Here is a 27,949-nt window from a genome sequence, read left to right on the forward strand (position 1 = left end):
TTTCCTTTCAGGAAACACATCCTGTTCATGTTTGACTGCCGTGGCAGCGGCTCTGTTTGTTGCAGTCGACTACGCCCTGAGGCTCACCAAAAACAGCCACAAAAACAGCCATTTCCTCTGAGTGGAGAGGTGGGGGGGTGGGGGGCAGACCTTTTCCTCACGGCAGTCAGCGCTCCAGCCCCCACCACTCGCAGCTCTGGTGCTCGGAGAGACGCAGCGGAGCAAATTCCTCGGGATACTCCAAGCTTTCCTAGCTCTTTGGGGATGAAAACATTCGTCTGGAGTTCAGCTGGGCTTTAAGAATGCCATTTGTCAGCATCCGCGGGATATTCTGAAGCGCTCATCTGAAAGAGACCGCGAGGATCCCGCGCCCCTGGGTGCGCTGGGCACGCTGCTGGCCGGCACCCGGCGCCCGCGCTCTGCCCGCAGCCTGGATCCCCACAGCGCCTGCCTCGGCTCACAGGGAATGGACCTCCCCGTCTTCCAGTTCATCACCGGCCTGGCACTGCTCATCAAGGTGCAAGAAGGTGGATAAGCCAAAGCTGGGAAGGACAGAAACTTAAGTAAGCTTCTTGGTGTTCTTATTTTATGGAATTATCCTACCTACCTCACAGAATTCTCATTTGCTTCATCAGAAACACCTCTGGAGTTGACTTTGAGAATGAACGGTGATGTCCTCTAGCCACTCATAACATCCTATCCAAGCTGCCTCCATTTCAAGCCCCATTTCAATGTGCTGCAGCTGACTGAGACCTTGCGTCTTCTGCTAATAGAGACTGGCAGCGAGCTGACAGTCAGATATGACTGTCCAGAAACTGGTAGCCACAGCTGTGTTGGTAGCCTTGGTCTCACTTATTCTTAACAACGCGGCTGCCTTTACTCCTAACTGGGTGTACCAGACCTTGGAAGATGGGCGTAAGCGCAGCGTGGGGCTCTGGAAGATGTGCTGGCTGGCAGAGAGGAGCAAGGCAGGAGCGAGCACGAGCAGCAGGCACGGGCAAGGGGAGGAGCGCGAGTGCGAAGCCCTGGGCTGGGGCTCGGAGTCAGCCGGGTTCCAGGAGTCTCGCAGCACTGTCAAATGTAAGTTCCATCTCTTCTTTGCTTATGCTGGATTGTCATAGATACAGTGTGCCTGGTCCTGAGGAATGTATAGCCCGGCAGAACGTCCACATAGCTCTCTGACATCAGTGTTGACCATTTGATTCTAAAAATTTCTCAAGGTTAATAGTAAAATAAAATCACGAAAATGAGAATAATTATGTCCACCCCCTGGCTATGAACTATGATTCTTCCTCCCTTCCCAAAAGAAGTAATCTGCATTGCACTGTCCTGTTTTATAGCATATGGAAGCATGCACTTTGAAAAAAATCCGTCCAGAAAACTTAAATCTAAAGCTCTCAGACGCCTCCTGCTTGCCTTTCCCTCTTCTTGGATTCCTGCTATGAGCGTATCTCCTCTCAGTACATTAAATCATAATCATGGCTGCTCTGAATACTGAAAAAGTACAAAAGGAACCAAATTTTTTAGATTCTGTGTTAGTTCCTTTTTTTTTTTCACCTGGAGGACAGCTAAGTCTTTGGCAAAAATTATTAAGCTGAGCTAGGTATTAACATATAGAAATACACTTTTGGTGAAAAAAGCTAAGTATTCTACTTGTGGAATAAGAAAAACATTAAGCATGGCATAGTTCTCACATGCAAATTCAGACACCTTTGCTAAATCACAGCTGATGGGTCCAAAGGCACTCATTGAGAGCCTCTGCTTCCAGCAGCTCTCAGGGGCCTCCCAGCAAGCAGACAGCAGATGAGGGCTCTGAGCAGCACTGCCTCAGGGTTTGTTCCATCAGGCAAACTCAACCAACACTGAGTGGATCCTTCAAGGAAATGAATTTAAAGGATTAAATGTCTATAAAGTTCATGCCTTGGCAGACGTTAGGATTTTTTTTAGAGATTTTAATACTGCTTTTAAACTGTGCTGGTACCTCTGAAGACTCATAACAGTAACATTGGTAAGAAAAAAGGTTCCATGTTTTTTTTTCATGGTTTGAAATATGGAGAAAAGGAAAAATGCTGTTCTGCCCTAAAATCTCTTATACCCCTCTTGAGACCAAGTGAAAATAGGAATTTCTTTTCAAAATATGTTTTAGTGTGGGCCCACACAACATCATGTTTTCCAGAAAGCAGCGGTTGCCTTCTGTGCACGTGCTAACATTAAATCCCCAAAAGTCACCTGTAGAGAATTTGTCAACCACTATGAATCCCTGAATATGATTTTTGGTTTTACCCACCAGAATTTTTGTTATGACAAATAATAACAGAATTAGACTGTTGAAAAACTTCTTTGATGCCAACCTGTAACTTCGTCATTCGAATAACTGCCCTGATTGTTATTGGTCAGGTTCTGACTTAAAAAGCTTGCTTACCATTCACGAACTTTAAAAGTACCTGGTCTCTATGGAACAGATAGAATAAGTTCCTGTGTACTGAATTGGGCTTCTGCAGCTTTTTAAGCCCACCGACTTGTAGTTCCTGCTGTGCACAGTTCGGAAGATGGGTGGTGCTCTAAAGATAGGCATAGAAGAACTAGTTTCATAGCAAAACAGTGTGGCAACAATTTCTTACATGAAACAGAAGCAAAACATGATAGAACTTTTAGAAACATTATAACTATAGCATAGTCATACCCCTTCCTCTCTTCCCCATAGTTCTCTAACACTTAAAAGCTCTTAAAATGCTGGTTTCAAGAAGGATTTTGAGACCCAGTGACTCATTTTGTCCAGCATCCATGCACTAATGTGGGAGCCAGCAGTAAGCAGAAGTCAAATTTTCAGTCTCTGGAGAAAAGAAAATCTCACTTCTGCAGCTCTACCATGACAAACTAATGAAGAAACTCATCTGTTGCACATTAAGATGTGTTTCCATGGGTTGTACACCTTGTCAATATGGGCCTGATCCTGCATTCATAATTTCATAACTTTAAAGATGTTCTCTAACGATGAATCACATTAATGATGTATAAAAGGCAATCCTCATCTGTCAGTTATAATGACACCTGTGTCTGTGTACATAGATATGTACGGATGGGTGCCCCCTCCCTGAAAGCACTCAAGGCCAGGCTGGATGGAGCCTTGAGCATCCTGGTCTAAAGGGAGGTGTCCCTGCCTATAGGAGAGGGTCTTAAGGGTCCCTTCCAACCCAAACCATTCTATGATTCTACTCTCTCTCTATGTATATATATATATACACAGCTTTTTGAATGAAAAATTCCTTCCTCAGAGTTAAAGTGTAGCAGTATTCTGGATGCCACTTAGAGCAATGAGTGGAAAAGCAGGTTCTTCCAATAGAATGCAAGAAAAGATGCAGTGTTGGCCATAGCATTTCTTTACACATTCACATGGACGTGTTTGTGAGGCAAGTTTATCTCAGTTCATCAGGAAAAACTTAAACCTGTGGGAATTTCAGGTAGCATGTAAGTAACAGCCAACTAAACGCAGTGCTGTAAGTAGGCTCACTCACTGGCAGAAATGGATATTCTTAAAAACTGTTTTTCACTGAATATAATTTAAGGGCCTGTTCTTTCTTCCATTTAAATCATTGGCAAACCTCCTTTCACAGGACACAAAGCCAGGTTCTTCTCCACCCTTGGATACAAAAAAAAAGCCCAAACAAAATGATTTCCATAAGAACGAGGGAGGTAGCTCACTATGTCAGAATCTGCATGTGCTTCAACTGAAAATACACTACAACACATTGAAAGAAATAACAAATTAAGTCTTGCACGTTTGGTAAAAATGACAAAATTGCTCCGTCAAGATATCACACAGGAAGTGGACAGAAATAGTCAGTGTGATACAGCACTTCTGCCAAAACCCCCTCTGGAGATGGAAAGTCAAATTCCAAACCAAAACCTTTCTGATCCAGTTCCCCACTCATGGGACATCTGCGTAAATCATTGCATTGTAACAAACAAATCACTGAAGCAAGAGGAAAATTAAGGTGCTTTGCATGTAATCCATATGATATGAAGACTGCATCAAGGGTATTAAAGTCAATAAAGAATAGATAGAATAAATATCAAGATATACATATATGCAACATTATAGATGCTGCAGAGAGTCACCATGAAGAAACCGAGTTTAGAAATAGGGGGAAAAAGTCCAGCAAGAGGAGTCAGTGATGCTGAAGGAAAACTAGATAGTAATTAAATATCTCAATGTGAACCATTGCTGCAAGGTACAACATGAAAGAAATGCAAGTGACTTGGGCTCTGAGGGGAAAACCTCAACTCTGTTCTAACCAACACCTCAGTGCCCCTGGAAGGGGGGGATCAGTCCCTTCTGGCTTTAACCACATCTTCCCTTCCCTCCCTTTTGGCCACACATTCCTGCACCCTTCCTTCAGCCACCTGTGATACTAAAAAGCTTCTGTGAGCCAGCTGAAATGACTAAGAACAAGGAAATACCCAGGTTTCAAGTGGAATCCTTCAGGTTTGTTTGTTTTTTTTTCCTTTTGCTTGGTTATGTTCTGATGGATTAAGCAGTGGTATCAGGAGTCACTCCTTGTTGAAACGTGATGTGAAACTTGTTGAAGCACAAGCTGAGTGATGGAGGTGTGATGGTGGCAGAGGGCTCCCTTTCGGAGGCAGAAATCTTTCCTTATGCTGAGAATCCCAGCCTAGTTAGGAGGATATAGGCAAAGTTTTTCCAACGAGGGCAAGCCAATAGATGATACTGAAAGCCACTGAGCACTCACACAGCATGTTCTCTCTTCCAAGCACTTCAGGGAATCCTGCCTGCTCAGGCAGCCTGCCACTCCTGTACACGAGTGAGGGCAAGGAGTTCAGCTCGGTCATCTCTCCCTTCTCCCAGCCCTGCACCATATGAGCACACTGGGGTACCTGGAATCAGCACTGGTATTTCTGACCACGCTGTGCAGTGAGCTGTGCCCCTAAGCCCCACAGCACTACCGGCTCTGTGGACAGATGGAGCTCATTTATTTGTTAGCAAAGGTCACACTCTGTTCCTTTTTGTCTGAAGAACTCTACAAACAATTTGGAACTGCAGGAATAGATGTTTTTTTAAAAATTCACCTGGTTCTTCAGGGTGCCAGAAGGACTGAATGCAAATCCCAGCAGTGGGATGCTTGTTTCTACTACAGATGCCGAGAGCAAGATATCCGTAGTTCTTACCAGTGACAGGGAGAGGCACGGCATCACGAGTGACTACGTGACTCCAGAAGGACTAAATATAAACACCTGCCAGCCTCAGAGCATGATTTATGCAGACACTTGCACTATGAAGAGCAGTGCTAAGCCAGGCTGCTGCTCTGCGTGGGAACAGTGCTGGCTTTTGTTTGCAGAGGTAACAATTCAGAGTGACACTGGCTGCTGATGTTTGGCTGGACCGAAGCCATGCCATGTCAAGCAGTGAGCATCATATTAGTTTTTCTACATAGACAGATCAAGAACGGAGGGTCACTGCACTTGGAAAAGACAGCTACCAAGAGATTAAATACAGCCAGACACTTACTGTGTCCATGGGTGCCTGCCCAAGATAGAACCTGCTGAGGCTGTTGCACAGACACAGTCAGTTTGCCCTGCTGGCAGCTCTGAGCTTCTGATTTTCCTTCCTAGCACCTGCAATGTGATCAGCATCTCAGTTAGTGAAATGACTAATTGCAGGAGCAGAGGTGAATATGCAGTCTTTCTGGAGGTAAAATTTAAGAGATCCGCTGTTCAAATTGGAGTCAGTGCTCATTTTAACATAGATTTTACTTTGCTATGGACTCAGTCCTGAAGTTCCAAACCACTTAAGAGTTTACCGAGCTGTCGTTGTTCAGTTGGAAGAGACCTACAAGGATCATCATGTCTGGCTGCAATAGCCAGAATCGTTTCATTGGGCCAGAACTGTTTGATTCCTTCCCCCTTTTATTTCTCTAATCTGTAATGTATCCATCCAGCATCAGAGTGCATTGAGGACTCCCAAGATCTGAAAGTCTGAAAGCCATACAGCTGCTGATGGGGATTCCCTAAGGAAGACATTACTTTTAAGGAAAGCCCTGCTCTTACAATAAGACAGGCAAAAAAATATTTGTGTAGAAAGGGTTCCATAGTTCCATATACTATGGGACATTTGTTGAAGAGAAATTCCACTCTGATCTTTTTGCTGTCAATTAAATTCAGACCCTTGAAATAGAACTACTGAAGAGGCAGTGTTTTAATTCAATCTTCCCATGATCTGAGTTACACGATAAAAGGTGCACTTGGATATTCCCAGCACTCTTGTTTGCTTAACAGATACCTTTAAAGAGCTTCAGTACTTCCTAATTCATTCTTCCCCTCCCTCAAAATCCCAAAGACTAACATAAATAACACAAAACCTAACTCAACATGAGAAATGAAAAGTCCAAAGACTTGATAGCACAAAGGCATAAAATGATGCTGATTGTCGATAACCAGGGACAGTGATTCTGTTTATTACCTTCATCTTCACTGTTTTAAAATGAAATCCTTACTCTTGTGCTTCTGTTGTAAAATGAAGAATAACTCCTTGATCACATATTATCTTCCCACAAAACCTGTCTCATTTCCTCAATGACCTAAGAACGGAGAGATTAGTGGACATTCAAACTGTGATAACTAGGAGGGTAAAAACGACAGAACTGCTCATTAATTTTGTATTGTGAATTCATAATCACACCAAGAAAAACTTCTCAGCACTTTGTATTTTCTCTTGACACTCAAGGCCCAGCTGCAGCTGTTCTCCATGTCAGCAGAGGGGACTTTCTGCACATCTGACCTGTGGTGACAATGCTGACATCCAAATCAGAGTAACACACAATTAATTGTCAGAAGTTTGGCTAATGTGGATTTTTTTCGAATGATAAATAAGGGTTTCTTCCAAAAAATACATAATTCACTTCTCTGGGATGGAATTGAAGTTCTTTAGGAACAAGACCACAAGTAACAGCAAGATAAATCAAGTAGAGAGACTTACACAGCACACAGCTATGTGCACCCCAAGGCATCCCACATCCCCACCTGTCCCATCCCCATGCCCCCATATGGCCCAGGTCCCCACGCTGTGGTGCCCCAATACAGCACCAGCCCCACTCGATAGCATTGCTCAGCGCCTGCACCAGCTCTGTGGGGACAGAGAGAGCCCCTATGGTGTGGCTGTAGGGCCTATGGGGCTGTGTGGGCTCTGGGAGCACACAGCTATCTAAGTCTGCAAGCATCCCTTCAACATTTTTCCTTTCCAGTGTGCCTTATGCACTGATCCAATCAGCACTCCCATGAAAAACCAGTATAAGCACACTTACACAAAAACGTGCTGTTCTGGCTTTTCCTGACATTTGGATGTTTGGTTTTGCATTCCTGAAATATGATGTGGATTGTAAAAGCGATTTGGAAAGGTTGAAAAAGTACAACTCCACTACAAAGGACCACACGCTACCCCCAACCTGAACCATGGGCAGGCTTCAAAAAGCCTGGGCATAACCAACTGTTCCTTTCTGACTGCCTTAACTGCGGCAGGAGTAAGAAATTGTATTCGTCAGACTCCCGGAGGAAGGGCTCAGAGCTTGGAAGCACAAAACAAAACCAAGCTGCTGGCTCTCTGCTCTCTGAGGTAGACAGATAATGCAGTGCCTTCCCAGAAGCCAGGGGTGAACACATGAAGGCTGCGGTCAGTTTGGGGACACAACCACTGCTCTGTAACACAGCTGCGGGCTCAGAGAGATGCTGTGAGGAATATGGCTCTCATTCGAGGCTTTCAGAAGACTTATCAGCTGTGGTTCTGTTAAGGAAATGCGTACAAAGACTTCTCAGACTATTTACTGAAGTAGATTTGTTAGGAGCAACAAGAGATGCATCCTTCCTGGGCTAAGGCCTTAGCAAAGTGTCAAGTTCCAGATGAAAACCATGTACTCAGAATGTCTTCATCACGTCAGAGAAAATCTAATTACTTCACCAATTCAGACTAAATTGTATCAGAAGCAGCAGATGATCTCAGCCTGCAGACACAGGTTGCAAATAGATACTAAATAGTGTAACTTTGGAGATTAAGAGAACTGAAATTAAACGTAACCTAACCATTTTAACACTAACACAATCAGTAGGAACAAGCAAGTTTCCTTAAGAGAAGAATATCCTGAAGTACGGACACACTCACAGATGGAATTCAATGAGCAGCAGCTTAAGGTGGTACTATCCTTCCGTGCAATGAATTCCTAAGAGCTGACTGAAATTTAAGTTGATTTTTCAGATTTAAACACACTGTCCCAGAGCAGACAGAGGTTAGCAGTGTGCTCACAGACGTTTCTCCAGTTTAGATGACAAGCAGTAAGCTGTGAAACCATGGTGAGATGTGCAGGTTCTGTACTGCTCCTACATAGTGAGGGAAGCTGTGCTCACTCACCTCTTCCCATGCCTGGTAACTGAAGTACAGAAGCTGGCCCGAAGTTTATACTAACAATTTTGGAAGTGCTGTTCCTCAGGGGAAGTTGTGGATAAGTATTAGGGCATCTTGGGCTGCTTAGTATGAATACATACACCGTGATGTAATCTGTCAGCAGCTTGAATTCCCACCTATCACTGTTTTTTCCCTAAATGCAAACAAAATAGGGAAAGAAAACCTGAGACTTTCAGCGATCAGCACCATCTGATTTTTCAATGAGATCATCCTTCCCAATAATTCTGAAACACTGTGAATTACCCTCTAGCATGACTAATCTGCTTTTGCAAAGCACAAATAACCCTGGGCTATCATGTAACATAAATTGCTGCTTGCAAATAAGCAAATCAAATCAACATTGCTAATCCAGATGGATACTTCTGGTCCAGGAAATGAGCAATGCAATGGGGAATTTGAACTGGTCTCATCCCTGGGGTTTGGGTCTTGACCCTTGACTGGTCACTGTCAAAGAAGAACTCAATGGCCAGCCCCCAAACTGCCCAGCTGTACAGTAAACCCAGCTAGGTTCCCTGCCTGTGAATTAAGTACTTCTCAGAGTATACTGGGATCCAGATGAGCTTCCAAAAAGAAAGAGCCAGAGCTTAGTACTTTGTAGTATTTAACAACAGCCACCTAGAGCAGAGTACTGAAGTCGTTCAGTACTTATCCCTATCCCTGTTCTCAACAGCTAAATTGCATTAAGAGAGGTGAAGGAAAAGTGTGACAAAAGCAGGGGAGTACTGGATTGACCTCGACTCTTCACGTAAGTGAGACACAAAGTAATTATGAACACCTTCTGTTGTGTCCAGTTCTGTTCTGCTAGAAGCAACCCGATCTAGCTATAGGAAATGCCTTTGATGGTGAAGCTTCAGGAGATACGTGCCATTAACAGTGAATTCAAAACAAAAAAGTGGGATGTCCAAAATACCTGTGTAGTCAGGACAGCCTTACACAAGAGATTCTAGAAGCTAATGGTTAATTGAAATGCCTATAATTGTGTACACAACTGTTATGAACCTCTTACTTTCACATTCTGTGACTTATATAAATCATTTTGCAAAAATGAAGCTTTTAAAAGACACAAAGGCTGTAGTGAAATCAATACGGTTGAACAGCTCTACATTCATACCAATTTTAACAAATATGGAAAGCCCACTGGAATGGACTGCAGCTTGCTAACAGTTTCTGCATATATAAAATTTAAATATGAACAGGCAGACTGAAAGAGCAAAGGTAAACGTCAAATTTCAGGGCTCATACAAAAATGCTATTATTTATATTATTATTTCATGAAAGATTGCTTGTGCCTGGATTGACCACTGACACAAACATGAGAACAGCCTTGAGCCCTTCCTCATCATAATTTACAGCTTTGAAGACTTTGGGTGCAGGCTCTGAAAAAATGCTTCTCAACTGCACATTTTTTGGGTTATCCTCAACCACAGATACTTGTACAATAGAATCACAGATTCACCCGGGTTGGCAAAGACCTTCAAGATCATCAAGTCCAACCATCAACCTGAATTACCAAGACCTGTCACTACACCACGTCCTCTAGTGCCACATCCACGTCTCTTTTCCTCCAGGGATGGAAACAGCACCACTTCCCTGGGGCCACCGGTGCTTTCCACATCTCCCACCTTTTGGAAGGGGGTGGTGTGGGGGTGTTTCAGGTTGAAGAAGCTCAGCTTGGGGTTGCACACGTACAAAACAGAAGTGCTGCTGAGCTGACAACGTGTAAAGTTACAGTGGCTCAAGAAGAAACCAGAATAAGCGGCAGAGTGGCATTTCCAAACTGAGTAAAATTATTAAGTTCCACTGAGAAAAGAATGGAGTTAAAACACTATTAATTTTGATCCCCTTCCCTCTCAAAGAGCAGTCGTTACAACTCTGGAACAAAATGAAGAGATGACAGACGATACATTAAAAGTTATAGAATGAAAGAGCTGCTATATCCCAGCAGGAGGTGTGGAAGGGCCCTCAGTTATAGTCCTGCCTTATCCACAAAAGTAACTGCTTTCATGTTTCACAAGATCACACCAACTGCCTCCTGCTTAACATTTTACTTAATGTGAAAAAGTTGAGTGGCCTCAGATCCTTAAAACGAAATAACATATTTTAATGAAGTTTAATTAAATCATGAGCTGTTTCTCACAACACTGGGAGCTAAAGATGAGCTGTGAAGAACATAAAAGTAAATTCGTTTTGATGGCTCACACCAATAGACTGGACCGGATGGTTACTACTGTGAAGTTCACTCTTGTTTGTTTCTGTCAAGGAGTTGTGGGGTTTTTTGCACTCCTGGCAGTCCTCTGAGAGGATCAGGAATTTCAGGCTCAGCTAAAGGGTTAAGGTGGCAAAGAATGGCAAGATCCAAGCACTTGGCAAGCATGACTCAAGTACTACTTGAACAACAGAAGAGATCAGAATTTCAGCTTACACTCCAAACTCTCTCTGTTCTCTGTGCTGTCTGCTTTCTTAGGTATCAGCTCTTCAGTCATTCATGGACTGTCATGGAAACGAAGGTGGAAAAAGCCTATCTTTCTAACAAGAAGTTAGTACAACAAATCACACAAAGCCTTACTGCCCAGTAACGTGCAATGGGAACAGTGACCTTTCCAAAATATTCTACAGAAAGGAAAAATGCATTGTGAGGTCTGGAGACACTGAAATCCAGAAACCTGCTGCCAAATAGGAACAAGCCTTAGGCACAGCATTCCAGCTGACAACTAATCCTTTGTTAACAGTTTCCCGGAAAATAAAATCAGTGCATCCAAATTCAGTCATAACAGCTAAGTCACCTCTGAAAGTCTGATGAAAATTAATGTCTGGAGTCTTTCTGTTTCTAATGCTCCGCACACTGAGCTGCTTTTATTTCAGAATAGCAGTGACATATTGGCAAGAGATGTCGGACTGGCACAATGATATTTACAAAACCCACCTTTTTGCTCGAGAGGAAGGAAAAGGATGAAAACAGGACATCCACCAGGTTAACAGGAAAAGTAGGAAAGAAGCCTGACTGAAAGGACTGAACTATGCAGTGAATATATTCTATCCAGCAGCCAGCTGAATCGGGGTCCAATCCAAGACTCGAGATATTTATATCTGTAATTATTTCTGCATTTGTTCTTTATCTTTAATGTGTACAAATACATAAGGTCATGCATCATCTTTTCATGCAAATGATGGCAGAACACCTAATTCAGAACTGTCAAACACTGACTTCATTACACAGCAAGAAATACAAGGGTCTTCTCAGAGGGTCCAAAAGATTAATAAATGTTAAAAGAAGGAAGATTTAAGAATTCTCTATTTAATTTTCTGTTATCAACATCTCTTAAACCAATAATATATTAGCATTTGCCCACAGAATGCTTAAGGACAAGAGAGCTACAGATTTCTTTTGCCGTGAGATGATTGTTTTGGGGCCTTGAAAACCCAAGCCATGAACCAAGGTTCCATTTCAATCAGTGCCATACAAAAGCAGAACAAAAGGACAGTTCCTGCAACACACAACTCTGACTGCTAATTACACACAGAATCTTTGCAGGGCAGAAGCCAAGAGCTGTTGGTGGGCTGTCCTTGAAAATGGGTTACTTGCTTCAGCCCAGATTGTTTGGCACTGAAGCAGAAGTGACAGGATTTTCAGTAACTAAAGGAAAGATTTCCTAAAGAAAATCTGTTCCTAATCAGACCACAGAAAATGCAGTTAAGAGGGTTAAGACTAAGGGCTTGTCAGGAGTCAGAAAGATATGTAAGAATCATTTTCTATGGACTGAGAATTTTACACACCTGCTTAGCCAGGATTTTTTCTTTTCTTTTCACCCTCAACACCCTCTTTTTTAATCTCATTTTAACTGTAGGCTTCCTTCTCATGTTTCCCTAGTGCAGTTTGACATGATGCGTGCCTGTAACCTCATCGCTACTGTTGCTCTGACTGCTGGCCAGCTCATCTTCGTCCTGGGCCTGGTGGAGATACCCATCATTTCTCAGGATACCCAGTGGTGGGAGGAGGCCATTGCTGCTGTGTTCCAGCTTGCCAGTAAGTACACTTCTTTTTTTAAGGAAAAATTTGTCCATCCCTACTAAATCCAGGTGGAAAAGATGGTTACTTGGAGCGACTTTCAAGTGACAAAGCACAGTGAAAAGGCCCAAATCTCAATATAAACACACACTGTCTCTCAAAAGCTCTCTCCTCAAGATTCTGCAGTATATGACTAGAAGCTTTCATGCTGAAAATATCAGAATGCTTTTTCTAAGTTGGCAGAAGACTAAGCCATTCCTATTTCCTATGAAACCTGAAAGAAATAAAATCAGTGCAATGTATTTCCACCGTTTAGCAGGACAGAATATACCTCAGCAGCTGTTTGAATGCAGAGTGACAGGGTGAATTTCTGAAGTCTTGCTGAAACATGATTGTTTTGCTTTCAGCTAACTGAATTTTGCACTGTGAAGATCAGCTGGACTTTGGTAGACAAACTTGTTTTTTGATCTTGCAAATTTTAACAGGGACAGTTGTAACTAAAATTCCCACAGCAATTCTCAGAGACGAAAATTGTATACAGAAATGAGTGAGGGAAGGAGGAAATCACAGGATCATATTGAGAGTTTTGCAGTACTACCTTTCTTCTTTACATAAAGTCACTTGGTATTTATTATACTAATCCCATAAAAATCCATGTATGAAACATCGTTAATGGAGTATTACATTCAGATTGCCTACAAGTCCATGTTAGAAACATATCATTATTATTAATGTACCCAATAGGTTATAATCACTGTTGTTTGGTTTTTTTTTTAAATTCAATTCTGATTCTTACAACACTGAATAGCTAGAATGCTGTAAGTGTGAGATCTCCAGCCCACACTGCCACAGGAACAGCATCTAGCCCAGGTTATTTAAACATGGTTCCCACAGCAATAACCACCCACACTAAGGATGAACCTGAACTTCAAACAAGAGGAGACTGCAGTAACAGCTCCTTTATCTCTCAAAGCATCCCCTCCAGTTTCCAGGTGCATTGGCTCAATGCAATGAAAAGCCAGACACACAGCCTCTCTGCAGAGCAGCCTCCCTCCAGTCTTATGCACACCATGGTCTTTTGCAACCCTGGATACCTTCTGCATAACTCTCCCCGACCTTCAGGTGCAATGCTGGCTTTACTCTCACTCCTCCTCCTCCTCCCCAAAACTCTCATGTCTGTTTTTCACAGAGGAAATGCATTCTGGCCCTGTTTAGATTTGTTGTTTCATTGACAAACAGCGCAGTGGACAGCCCTGTGCCTTTATTCTATCAAGGCTGCTAATTTTAGACTTTTTTTTTCCTGTGCTGGAGTCCGTTTTAAACACAGTCAGAGAGAGACTGAAGGGCGCCAGGATATCCCGACACAGGAGGAGGAAATGCCTGCTATTACCTGTTATGCAAGCTGAACCTTGAAATCCCCAGTGCTGGGAGGGGAGAAGGGAAGAAAGCCAGAGTCAGAGTGATTAACAAAACACTAATGAGAATGGCTGAAGAAGCTGCTGAATCAAGGAGTTCATCTGCTTGTCTGTGTTCAAAAGGTGTGAGGAGATGGATCTGGCAGCTCGTGACAGCTACAAAGAAAGACGTCATGCTACATGAATCCAAGCTCTCCCATCTGCACAAATGATGCAGTGACTTTGGTGGCTATTCCCCCCCAAGTCATCCTCCTTTACAATTACACCGTGCTCCCCTTTGCTGACAGATGGTTGTCTGTCTTGCAGTCAGTACCACTTTACACCTCATTTGCATAATGCAAATTTTACATTAAAGAAACTCCTTTCAGATATCCAAAACCACCAGCTTTGGGAATGTGTATTTAAAAGAAAAAATCCTAAAATCTGCCACGATCTCAATATAGAACTGCCTTCTTGGAAACCTCCCTAGTCTGCCAGAACGGTGGTATGTGAGTGCTGATTGCCTCGGTAAAGCAGTGGTCTGTCCTCTCAGGACAGGCAGTTCAAAGTAACAGCCTGCACTGACAGAAGAGCCTGTTTCCTCTTTTAGAAAGAAATGCTTTGCAATGTTGGGCCACCCAGACAGGCCACAGAAATCAGCCACACCAACCAAATGCCCTGGACCGAGCCCAGATGACAGCATTTTATGCATAATGGCTAATGTTATTTCTGATGGATATCAGACAAAACACACGTGCAAATTGTGAGCGTGCCCACCATTTCTGTTGTTCTGGTGTACGATTGCTGCTACATCTTAGGACACCACAATTTCTTTAATAAAGGGGAGGACAGGGGCTGCCTCTTGCCCTGCAAACCACAGGCAACGCTTTGCCTTTGAGCCTCCACCCCAAGGAGGAACAACATTTCACCTGTTTTCAAGTGCAGTAAAGCATCAGAAAAGAGCAGTGGATTATCCAAAAGTACTTTGTCCATGCAGCTGCCCAAGCTGAATCGCTACGAGGACCTACTCTACTCCATTTGTATTACAGTACAGTCTTTTGTCACCACTTCCCAGGAACACACATCCTAGGTAATCACATCCAGTACTCAGGCTGGTCGGTTCAAGGTCAAAAGATGACAAAGGCTTCTCAAATAAGCCACCTCTCTTTTAACAGTAAAGCAGCTACAGATTAAGTTGTGAAAGACCCTCTGCTTTCACCCAAGGTCAAGTCACTGAATTCCGGTCCTGTTACAAAGTCTGTTTTCCATACACATTGAGTAATGGGGATAAGAGAGGGTATTTTGATGGTTAAACCGATATATTTTAGTCCAGACAGATCATCCGTGTGAGAAGAACAAACATTCTAGAATGTACATACTTGGATCTTATTAAAGATTTCCTGAGTATTGTCTGGGCAATTTATTACACTTTCAAATGTCAACTGCTACATACTGAAAATGTAAGCACCCAGCTCATGTTTTCTTTTCCAAAAACCAAATGCTCAGGGGAGACTTGTTTTCAGACTTGTTTCTCAGAGAAAACACATCTTGGATCATGTTCCCTCTAACTCCAGTGTATGTCCAATCTCTAACTTCTGTGTCAATAGCAGATAAAAACAAAACTAGTAGCCGAAATCCAACATTATGGAAGAAGATTTAAGTATGCAGCTCAGAATCAACGTGAACCTGCCATTTACTTATTTTCAGTCACAGCACATTGCTAAAGCACTGTGTGTACAGTCTCCTGAACTCTGAAAGAAGTCACTTTTGCTTTAAAAAATTAAGCATACTAAATATCATCTTCCAAACCCTATCGCAAGTTCAAACCAACCATCTCTGGTCCCATGAGAGACTCCAGGCTTCATTCTGCCACCTGCACAAGTGTTTGACTGCCATTCAGAAAGGATGGACCTCTGACAGAAAATAAAGCCCCAGGAAGCAACGAGGAAGGAAAGAAGAGAGCAAACAGTGTTGCTCCTGGGCCAGCAATGGGATTCACACAGCTCCAGAGCCCTGCAACCTCACACCTCCCAGTGAACAGGAAAGCAAACTGTTTGCTTTGGAAAAGGAATGTGGTGAAAATGGAACCAGTGTTGTATGTGGAATTTTGTGTCACTGCTCAGAAATTTTTCTCCAGAGGGCTTTTCTTTGCTGTTTTTTTCCCAAGGAACTGTTAGAAACTCAACGTGCTGAGCATAAGATGGGTAACAGAGTCACCCAAGCAGTTGTAAAGGAAAATCCATACTAAAGGATAGGAAATAAAGAGCACTTCAGAAAATATTAATCTACTGCAAGCAGGAACCTGCCAGACTAGATCCCAACTAATGTATTCCAGCCAAGATTCCTATTTTGTACAATGATGAATATTAGGCAGTAGAGTGAAATGTTAGAAACAGTGGAGGAAAGCTAGAATAAAATATCTTTTACTTTAGATCTCATCCTGGTTTCTGAAAGTCCAACACTGGAATAAACTTGAATAATAATGATTAATATTCACTCAAATTACTTATCAGAATTAAATTACTTTAATACTGACCATCCTGAAGATTAAAACATTTTGTGCCCCCACTGAGCTTGTCACTTACAGCCAAATCATTACAATTTTACCTCTTCTGAATTTCAAGCCTTGCATACCAACTTTTCCAACGTTTTTCAGCATATTTCATTCCAGATGCCAACACAGCTGAGGAAATCTGAGTTCATACATATTCATGTCTGTGCTATTAAGCCTTAAAAAACAAAACAAAAGAGCATTGAACCATTTACCCTCTCTTCCTTCTCAGTATTATAACTTTAGATCTGCAGATATCCAGAAAAATCTTAATGCAGAACAGAACAGCAAAGCAGCCACTGGAGAATATAGCTGACTATAATAATGATAGCAACGTGATCCTGATTTCTGTATAACTTCCTTCCACCTTTTGCCTTCACAGCACCCACAAGCAAGGTCTGCTTTAAAAGGAGATTCTATGGAGCTCTAGCCTAATACTTCCTGAAAAAAAAAAAACAAAAAAACAAATTAATGACTCTAAGTCTAAAAATTGTAAGAAAAAGGAAGAACTCGGCTGCTTGACTGGTGCTAAATGTTTTTATTATTTCTCACTTATTTTACTGCAGCACCGAAACTTGCACGTTCTTTATGTGGACTGCAAACCTCAGTGATCTGGCTTTCAATCTCGGCAAAATTAACCAGAAAGATCTTAAAATATGGAAGGCTATCCTGCTTATTTTGACTGACGTGCTTCACCTGAACCAGCAAATGGGAAGGGCAGAAGCTCAGAAGGGTGCCGAACTCTTCAGCTGGTAAAACTGCGGACAGAAGACAGTCTGCCTCTATTTTTCATGTCTAAATACAGATTTGAGTAGCAGGCAATTAGTTAAAACATCTCAACATCAATGGCACATTCTGATTATAAAGATGGTATTATTACCAGATAAATATACAAGTGTAAGGAACAGGTTTTATGGCTGCACTAGAAATAATACAGTAATGCAGGAGAAAAGAAAAAAAAACACCAACATTTAAAGATCAGTTTATAAGCAAAAAATATTTGAGCTGGAGATGCCTTCTGAAGTTTCAGCCTGAGCCATTTAGCTAAATCCAGCGTTAAGCTGCTGTTTGTCCTTTGATGCATCAGAGGATGGAGGACAGTTCTTGAAAACCCTTAAAGACAAATGACCACCACTAACATTTCTACAAGTATCATCTGTCAATGACTGCTTTTCTCTGCAGTATTCTTCTCTGCAGCTTTTTGCTCAGGCTGACAAGAGCTCTTACCTGTCTGACTCATGATCTGCTTTGGTCAAAGGCAGAGCTTTCATCAGCTCTGGCTGCCTGTGATTCAGAGGTGCCAAGCAATATTTGCAGCTGAAGTTCAGTCTTCAAGCCTGCACGTTTATTTTTATTTAAGCAAATAGCCAACAGAAATTGTGTCTAATTCATAGGGAATTATTTTTAACTGTCATTCAAGAACTTGCATTATTTCTATGGAAAATTCCAAAAGGTAACTAAGAAAAGAAAGTTTATTGCCAGAAGACCTACACTTGTTAAACAGTGCTCAGCACCTCCCTTAAAAGATTTCCACCAGCATAGTAGAAATCAGTGCCTTACACCAAGTCTCCCAATCTTACGAGGTTACAGAGATGGATTGGCACATCCAAAGAACACCACAGTTGTCCCTGAGAAGCTTTGCTTCTCACATCTTGTTTAATTCTTAGAGATGTTATGTTTTAACCCAAATGCTTGGGAGTTTTTATAGTACTCATAATATCCAGCTGAAAACTCAAAGGCAGCTCAAGTCTTTGGGGCATCATCAGCCACAACAATCATACTCCTACAGCTCTCATACTACAAAGAGCACAGAGCTATTACAGAAGCTCTGCACAAATCTTGCTCTGCTATAACAGGATATTATTACAGGAAAATATGTTAATTGATTAATCATTTACATTAATTCCTACATCATTCACACTCTGGGAATCTACATCATTTTGATAAAAACGCACTTCTACAAGTAGATGATCTAAGCTTGCAACTCAGAGCAGTAAAATCATTCCTTATAATGTTTACTGAGTACGTAGAGAAGGGAGTGAAGCATTCTCCTCACATCCATTTGCTATTATACAGCATAAGGGTGGTTTGTGAATTCTGAACAGGCTGGCTGCTCTATTTTCCTTTGTCTTCCTCTTTCTGGCAGCAAAAGTCACCCTGCAGGACAAGCTTTAAAGAAGAGGATTAGAAACTCTTGCAGCAGTGACCTACTAAGCTGGTTTCTTTGTCTAGAGAAATTAGCCTGCTGTGTGCTCTCTAGATAGCAGGGAGCTAGGGGATAAGACTGCTTCCTGAAGCACATGAACCCTGTTCCTGAGAGACCAAGAAAAAATAAAAAATTAAAAAATAATAATAAAAAAAGATTTCTAAGATTCTAAGTTTTTAGGATTTCTAAGCAGTTGCACAGGCTGCCCAGCAAGATGGTGGAGTCACCATCCCAGGAGGTGCTCAAGGACCACAGAGTCGTGGCACTCGGGGACGTGGTTTAGTGGGGAGTGCTGGTGGTAGGCAGGCAGGTGGACTGGATGGTCTCAGAGGTCTTTTCCAACCTCGATGATTCTGTGAACCTAAGAAGGCAGCATCAGTGTACTGAGGTTTCTACAATTCAGCATGTGTCTGGGGAAAAAAAAATAATCACATAAGTACAAAGTGACTATGAAAGTTCTTTTAAAATGCTAGAAGTCTGCAGCTGGCTTATGGCCAGCCACGGTCAAACAGGAAGTTCAGCACACAGATCTAAAATACAAGTTCAAAAAGTAGCATTCTCCCAAACCACCCCCACCAACAGTCAAATACTGTCCCAACCAAAAGTCTTCCTAGTGAATTTGTTATCTGTTTCCTTCCCTAGCGGAAAAGCCCCCCCCCATTCAGGCTTGTTTTGCTACAGATGGGAAACAACTAGAGATAAACAGCAGCTCTATGGGAAAATAAAGTACTTTAAGTAATCTCATCAGGATTTTTAGTAAAGATCTGGCCTCTGTGCAGACTTTCAGACAATACACAATAAGTGACCTGAAATTGATTGAAATACATTTCTTCCCAGTAAAATTATTCCAGAGAAATTCAGCTATGCATCTAAAAGCCCTGTCATGGCTATCCAACAGAAATGAAATTAATCTAGTCCGAAATATTTAGTATTTTCATAACTAAACTCAGAGTATGGAAATGTATGGAAATAACTTCCTGATGCAGCTGGTAAAAGTGCCTACCACTAGGCTTAGTACTCACAAACAGAGAAGGACAGATGGGAGACGTGGAGGTCAGGAGCTGTCTTGTGGGCACTGTGGGCACTGTGGGCAGTGACCACAAAATGGTACAGTTCTCCACACCTGGTGAAGTCAGGAGGGGGCTCAGCAAAACTGCCTCCTTGGAGGGTAGACTTTGAACTGGTTGGGACATCGGTAGGGAGGATCCCTTGGGAGTCAGTCCTGAAGGGTAAAGGGGTCTGAGAAGGCTGGTTGCTCCTCAAGAAGGAACTCTTGGAGGTGCAAGAGCAGGCTGGGGAAGAAGACCAGTGTGGATGAACAGGGAACTTAGAGACTCCAGGAGAAAAAGAGTTTATCTCCTCTGGAAGAAGGGATGGGCAACTCCGGGAGAGTACAGAAAACTTGTTAGGATATGCAGGGAGAAAATTAGAAAGGCACAAACTGAGCTTGAACTCAACCTTGCTACTGTAGTAAAAGAGAAGAAAAAACATTTTTACAAATATATTAACAGTAAGAGGAGGGCTAAGGAGAATCTTGATCCTTTACTGGATGCAGCAGGGAGCGTGAGCACTGAAGATAAGGAAAAGGCTGAAGTTCTCAATGCCTTCTTTACATCTGTCTTTAAAAATCAGATCAATTATCCTTAGGGTACTCTACCTCCTGACCTGGAAGTCTTGGATGGAGAGAAGAAACCCCCCAGAACCTCCATTCAGATGGAAACAGTTAGAGACCTACTACTCCACCTGGACTGTCACAAGTCCACGGGGCTGGATGGGATCCACTCAAGTGTGCTGAGGGTGCTGGCAGAGGTGATAGCCAAGCCACTTTCCATCACCTGTCAGCATTCCTCGTCAACCAAAGAGGTCCCAGAGGACTGGAGACCTGCCAAGTGACTCCCATCTACAAGAAGGACCCAGGCTACTGCAGGTCTGTCAGCCTGCCCTCGGTGCCAGGGAAGCTTATCAAAGAAATCATCTTGAGTGAGACCATGCAGTGTATGTGGGACAACTGGGGTCAGGCCCAGGCAGCATGGGTTCATGAAAGGTGGGTCCTGCTTGACCAACATGATCTCCTATGATCTAGTGACCCGCCTGGCAGATGAAGGGAAGGCTGCTGATGTAACCTGCCTAGACTTCAGCAAGGCCTTTGACATGGTCTTGCACAATATTCCGTGCAGAAGCTGTACCTGTCTGTGGCCTGGACAAGTACACTGTGCTGGGTAAAGAACTGGCAGGAAGGCCAGGTCCAGAGAGTGGTGGTGAATGGAGTTACATCCATCTGTCATGGAGTCAGTACTGGGGCCTGTCCTGTTTGATATCTTTATTGATGAGGGCATTGAGAGCACTGAGTGCATCCTCAGTAAGTAAGTAAGATGACACCAAGCTGGGGGAAGTGGTGATCTGCCTGGGCAGGAAGGCTCTAGAGAACAACCTGGACAGGCTGAGGACAATGGGATGAAGTTCAACCAGATATTGCTATATTTACATTAACAACTGATTTAAACCCATTTTATATAACTACCAGCAGGAGTTGAATTCCAGCACCATTTTTCCTACAGCAGATTTTCACAAGTGATACAGAATCACAGAATTGTAGGGGTTGGAAGGGACCTCCAGAGCTCATCGAGTCCAACCCCCTGCCAAAGCAGGTTCCCTACACCAGGTCACACAAGTAGGTGTCCAGGTGAGTCTTGAACATCTCCAGAGAAGGAGACTCCACAACCCCCCTGGGCAGCCTGTTCCAGTACACTGCATGAATTTTCAGGAATATTCAAGACACCACATTAAAATATTGATTTAAATTCCTACTGCTAGTAACGACCACAGTGAAGGCTGTAAAAAAGCAGGAGATGATAACTCCATGAAAATACTCTGCTTTAGCTATGTTAGTAAAATATTAGTCAAATTCCAGTTTCACTCTCTTTCATTACAGAAATTAGTTACTACTGCATCAGCACTCTAGGATTTGCAACGACATGGTTGGATAACTTTCAAGGTTTTACCCGTTAGCCTGACAGAACAGACAACTTGGATATAGCCATGTAAAAGAGACTTACCAAAATTATATACACACACATATGTATCTGCTTTCCCTGATTAATTGTGGAAACAGTAGAGTAATGTGCTGTCAACTCTCCCACTTCTGTCATGCTTTTTTCTCTCTTAAATGTCAGTTCCTGTCTAGCCCATTGCAAAGAATTCTAAACAGATGCTATGTTTTTCACTGAAGAGCTCCAGTGACTCACTCCTGCTATCTGCCAAGTCAGGGAGCTCTGAAACTGATCATCTCCCAGTTCCCTCCCATTCAGACACTGGCACAGAACTGCAAAAGAAGAGAAAGCCTGTTGCATGATTGGCTGCTCATCTGATCTAGGGTTCAGGCAAAGGGCCTGTGAAGGGAAACAGTCTTGCTAACATAAATAGTTTTATTTTGGGTCCTGTGAGGAAGCCTTAGTTCTTTTTCCTGGCAGATAATTTCTCCATCAGATAGAAGGATGCTCATGAAGTCAGCCCATCTAGCACACTGATGTGCAGCCACTCAGGACAGCAATTGGCCATAAGTGATAAATAAGCAGGAAATAAAAAGATAACCAATATAATTAAAAGCTGTTTGTTTGGGAAAAAAATTAAATCTTGAAAGTATTCCTACAGTATTTATTGTATAGTGCCATAAAGGAACTGACTACTGCTGCCTCAGCTAAACAAGGCAAACGATGGGGCAAAGCTGTGCCCAGGGGATACAGCTCATACACAATCCTAAGGACTTTTCCCAGCACAAGCAGATCTGACTTTCAGTAAGGAAATGGGAAGCACAAGTGATCCATTACTTCTGCATGTTAGAGATAACAGTAAAAACTCATAGACCTGCTGTCAGGAAGGCATCAAGTCACAATTCAGCAGCTGAGCACTATGCTGCAAGGCACTGCCTGCCACCAGGGTTACTCTGTGCAGCTGGTGATCCTCACCTAGCTTCCTCTTCCGAGAGAGCATACTGCAAGGCAGTGTGAAGTGGACTATTAGCAATAAAAACTGACCCTCAGAAAAAAGAAAAAGAAAAGTGGTAACAAAATTTTGTGATGCTCCAGGCAGACTCATCAGTAAGATGGGTCCCTTGCTTTGCACCTCAGGGCCCTCCTTCCTCTGAGAATTTTAAACCAGAAGGAAAAGAAACAGGATAGGAATTACAACTCAGCTTCCTGTCTTTATATCAGAAAAGTGGTATCTATCAGCCATTGAAGAGTGGATGGCAACCTGTAAAGAGCAAAACAGTTGTATAAATACCTAAAGACCTCAAATAGAGAAGAGACAAATTCTCTATAAGCACATTACAGCTGGTGCACTCTGCTCTCAAAACCATGGCATTACAGAACCAAGACACTGAACTCAAGAAGAAGAGTGCAGTAAATGTGTTGCTCTGGAAATGAGACAAAACTGTTTTATTTCCCAGCTACACCAGAATCTTATGTGCTATTACTGCTAACCATAAAGGCAAAAATCATGCAGGACCCAGAAAACAGCATAATTAGAATCCAAAAGCAATCAAGGAAACTTCACAGCAAAGGAAGAGCACAATTAACTGGAGTTCTGGGGACAAAAGTGGCATTCTGGAAGGCCCAAACAACATAAAATTCAGAGTGGGTTTTGACTGCCCAAGGAAAGAACCTTTCCCCTTTCAGATGAGCAAAGCACATGAATATAAAGCAAAGTGAACTCCTTCAAAGACAAACGACACACCTTCAACATTCTGCCCCATATTCAAGGCTGTAGATGACAAGTCTGGCTTCAAAACAACCAGGATTTTTAAAAAGAATGCATAATCTGCTATACAGTATGTCCTCCAACACTTATGATCAAAAAAAGATTTAAGCTTGTCAATTTATGCTTGACAGTTGAGTTTCACCAGTTTTCTACCTCAGCCATCACTCAGTATTTCATCAAACTGGAATCAAGAAGCAACTTTCAAACTGGCACACATAGCAAATCATGCTGGATGAGCTGTGTGTTAATATCCCCTCTCCAACTCAGCTATGGTTAAAATTGCCCTCTTTTCCAATTGATGCATATTTTAACAAGGAATCCAAAAGCCTGCAGACTCACGTTGGAGTGCTGATGAGCAGTCACTGCACACCTCACTGATTTCTGTAACTGTGTTCCACGTGGCCACATTTCCCAGATGAAATTTGTTCATTTCTAATTAGACTGAACAATCACATAGCTACTAGACTTCACGATGCCCCAGAGAGCCTCACTGACAAAATCAAGGAGGAGTTTCATCATTGTCCTTACACTGACTCGACATTTTAGAACTCATCCAGAGTATGTAAGACTTCCTCTGCAGCAAATGCTTCTGCAAATTGGAAAAATGGCAGCAAAGACCAATTCCTACTGTAGGAACCTACTTCTTCCTTGTATATCCTTAGGGAGAAATGCCTCTCTGCCAGCCACCTCTGGTACGTGCCATCTGTGGGACAAAGCTACTTTAGGAGAAGGTGCAGCATGCAATTGAGTTAGAAACCAGCTTCTAGGCAGGCATGAGAACACCAAAGCAGTCAGATATTTCCTGAGTTCTTACTCATTCCATACGCATTTGTAAGGAGGACTAAGTCTTTGCATTGATTCTCAGGATAATAAATGCCATCCTTACTTGAGTGGCTTTCTTCCCCTCCTATTTGTATTTAATGTCCCTATTTTTTTCTTCTTTCTCGTGTACAATTTGCATCTTTCCTCTTCACTCATTGCTAGCATTTTTCTAAAAGAAGAAACACCTGATAGAATGCACACTCAGGCTGTGCTCTTCCACAGAAAAACCAAGGTGCAGAGCCAGATGCCTCGGACCATTTCAGAGCACTGTGGTGTATCTGTGGGAACAGCTTCCAAGTGCAGCTGATTGAGAAAACAGAGCACGCAGACTCTGGTGCTTCCTAAAGAAAGGCTTCCTCTTCACTTGCCCTTGCCCATGCACTTCAGGAGACGGTGTCTACAAACCCTTCTGGCTGTTTATGGGCCTTTGTTTATTCTCATCTTCCTTTGTGAAGGGCTCCCTCTGTCAATGCAGTTTCTTGTGGCACGGTGGTGGTTAAGGTATCTAAGAGATCTAAGAGAAAGCCTCTTTTTGTGTTAGAAACATTTTTGCCTCTGTTTCAATCTAAGTTGTCTCAGAAAGCTGAAAAGCAGTTTTATTTGGGAGTAGGGGTAGAAAAACAAATACAATGAACAGGGAGCAGAAAACTAACTGTGCTTACTGCTGCATTCTCCAAGGAAAGGGCATTCTTATTAACACTAAAAAGTGGGAGTCGAGGAACGTGGATTCAACCTGTTCTAACATGCATATCCTGCACGACTAGAAAAGTCACCTCACCTTATCTGCAAAATGACAACTATTTATCAGTGGTGCTCACAAAAAAAAAAAAAAAAAAAAAAAAGAGGAAAATCTTTTTCTTTCTCCCATGTTTTTGCAAGTGACGTTGTGACATCTGTGGATGGAAATACTAGATAAGTGCACTGTTGTTATTCCTGCATTAACTGCCTTTTAAGGAATTTAATACTGTGCTTACTGTTGGAAAAGGAACAGAAGCTTCTGGCAGCTTTTGCAGGCACATTAAAAAAGTAGGACTGTACCCAGTGATTTCAACCTCTTTCTTTTTCTTTTGTTTGCTTTCATGCATACACACACAGAATACATATTTTACCATTTCTCCAACACGGAAGGATAAAACATGAAATACAACAAAGTAGGAGTAAGAAATTTAGACCGGAGTCAACAGATTTAGGCTGAATGTTAAGACTGCTTTGCAGGCACCTCGTTTTGCATATTCCATCATGTTTAAGTGCGAGTTAAAGGAACATTCAGCACAGTGTAACAGCAAGGGAAAGGCTTTACAGATTGAGGAATATCAGGCTTGCAGCATCTGGCCACTAAAGAAATTCATGAGTAACAGAACAATTCTCACACTCTTTGCAGGTTTTGTTCTGGTCATTGGATTGGTGACTTTCTACCGCATCGGACCATACACCAACCTCTCATGGTCCTGTTACCTGAACATTGGAGCCTGTCTTTTGGCCACACTGGCAGCTGCCATCCTCATATGGAACATCCTCCATAGGCGTGAGGACTGCATGGCGCCGCGGGTCATTGTCATCAGCCGTACCCTGACCGCTCGGTTTCGCCGGGGCCTGGAAAATGACTACGTGGAGTCACCGTGCTGAAAGCATGGACTTGAAAGGGGAAAGATCTCCAAGGAGATCTGCGTTGGTGTTTTATATAAATATATGCTATAATTTAAAACTAAGGGTTGAAGGACATCACAAAGCTCACTCTTGTGGGCAGAGGCCCTCAATTATTATTTGGATGGGCTCCATCTATATACATATGTATAAAACATATAATTTTATATATATTATATTGCCCTTTCCTCTACTGTACAGCGCAGAATATTGGGCTGTCAGAATCCTGACAGCATCACAGCTGCGTGTCAGCAGGTGCAGCTGGAGCAGATAGATCCGATGAGACTACAGAAGAGAGACAACCTAACATTTACTGCCTGGATAAAGTTGTCTTGCTCCCTTACTAACATCGAAAGCTTTGGGAGACCAATGATGACCAGCTGCCCTTTGTAGTTAACAGGCAGTCTGAGAAAGCAGAAAACTCACTGTAGAGTAAGTGATGATTTTTAACAGCTGTTAAGATTTCATGGCTTTTTAGTCTTCCATCCCCATCCATTCATCCATTTCAAGGAACTTCTCATTAACTGCAACACCTACTCTTTTCAAGCCACATCATAAAGCAAGAGCTACAACTCTAATAGTTCTAACTGGTAAGGGAATGCAGAAGAATTCAGCTGCATTTTCTCCAGATACTACTTTTTTCACCCTAAGAGAGAGCTTCAGGTTTATCCTATATGTAAATAGATGCCATTAAAAATGAGAAGGGCATGCCACTAGAACAGGCCTTACATGGTGCTGAAAATCTCCTTCAGTGTTACACTGTGGGCAGATCTACAGAAGGTGATTACCTGGATTCTCTCATAATCATAGATACTACTGATTTGCTTCACAGGAAATTATTAGTAATAATCGATATTTCAGCCCACATAAGTTTCTTTCTGGCTTGCTTTAACATTTGCCAGGCAACTTCCAGATTAGAGTGCTATGTTAGGACATACAGCTCTGCCCAGCAGTGCTCAGATGCACCCAATAGAATACTGGAGACAGTACCTGCTACTCCAGCACATAAGCTGGAGAATAGGACAAACAGACTTTGCCATGAGATAAAGCATCTGTCCGTTAACTTCACGTGGTAATGAAAGGAAAATCAGCACCTTCAGAACTAGGCACGATGCCTGTCAGCATCACGAGGACTCACAAGGCATGTGCATGCAGCCTTCAGGAAGAAAAAACAACAGGTCAAAAACTGTCCTGCCAAAATATTCAGACACAGGGATAGCCGCAGTGACAGATGTTTAGGAGTTGTCAACAGAGGCTACTCTGAGCACTAACTGACAGATCTGAAGGACTGAGCTGTGAATATGAGCTGTGAACGTCACAGTCTGCATAGCACTGTTGTGTTGCTCCCAGCCGATACACTGCTCCTCTTCACCATTATTTTCACCATCTTTGCCACACTTAGAACGTGATCATCAAGCTGGCTCTTGAATTCTGTTCTCAAACTCAGTTCTGATGCAATAAGAAACTCAACCCCAACTGCAACTCTGCATCATGTTTGTAGTCAGCAACCCCCCGCAGAGACTGATGCTCCAGAACAATTGTATTGTTCTAGACTATCAGGATAGAACACCTAATGCTGACAAAGAGTTTCTTCTAACAGTAGGTTTGTAAAAACCAACTAAAATTTGTATTCACTCGCCTGCATTACTTCCTGGAAAAGCTCTACCTTTCCTAGAAGCAACATGCTATGATTAATTGCAGGGATTTTTAAAAATTAAACTATTTGAATATTTAAAAGACATTATATTATTTCTTCTAATATTGCAATATCCGTATTATAATAATGTACATTTAAATTTAAAAATCAGCTATGTGGTCAGTAAATTTGTAATACTTGGTATGACTGTGATTATTTTAGATGTATAAATAAAATTATGAATGTTCACTCTCCTCTGGTGATAACGCAGAATTTGTGCCAGGCACAGGGGAAGGTTACTCATTTTCCCCCAGTTAGTGATCAAAATCTACAGTTCACAATGCCTTGTGGACAAAGAATAAGCAGAGTTTACATTAAAAGTCAGTAAAATAAAGATTTCATCTTTCTGAGAATGAAAGGGAAAATGAAATAAAAGCAGTAAGTGAAATTAAGAGGGTCAGA

The 27,949-nt window shown here is 42.3% G+C and overlaps 2 protein-coding genes across 4 annotated transcripts in view; one reads left to right on the forward strand and one right to left on the reverse strand.

The window, feature by feature from the left end:
- TMEM204 (transmembrane protein 204) lies at window positions 1-27,741 on the forward strand. The gene is made up of 3 exons (XM_003210818.5): window positions 1-1,080; window positions 12,339-12,494; window positions 25,589-27,741. Exons 1-3 carry the CDS (start codon window positions 801-803, stop codon window positions 25,831-25,833), a joined length of 681 nt encoding a protein of 226 aa, XP_003210866.2. The 5' UTR covers window positions 1-800; the 3' UTR covers window positions 25,834-27,741.
- The window catches only part of IFT140 (intraflagellar transport 140), a 75,429-nt gene that overhangs the window by 17,215 nt on the left and 30,265 nt on the right, over window positions 1-27,949 (reverse strand). The gene's annotated exons all lie outside the window — the stretch shown is intronic.

This window comes from Meleagris gallopavo, chromosome 16 (genome assembly GCF_905368555.1).
Source record: "Meleagris gallopavo chromosome 16, MGAL_WU_HG_1.1, whole genome shotgun sequence".
Classification (NCBI taxonomy): Eukaryota; Metazoa; Chordata; class Aves; order Galliformes; family Phasianidae; genus Meleagris; species Meleagris gallopavo.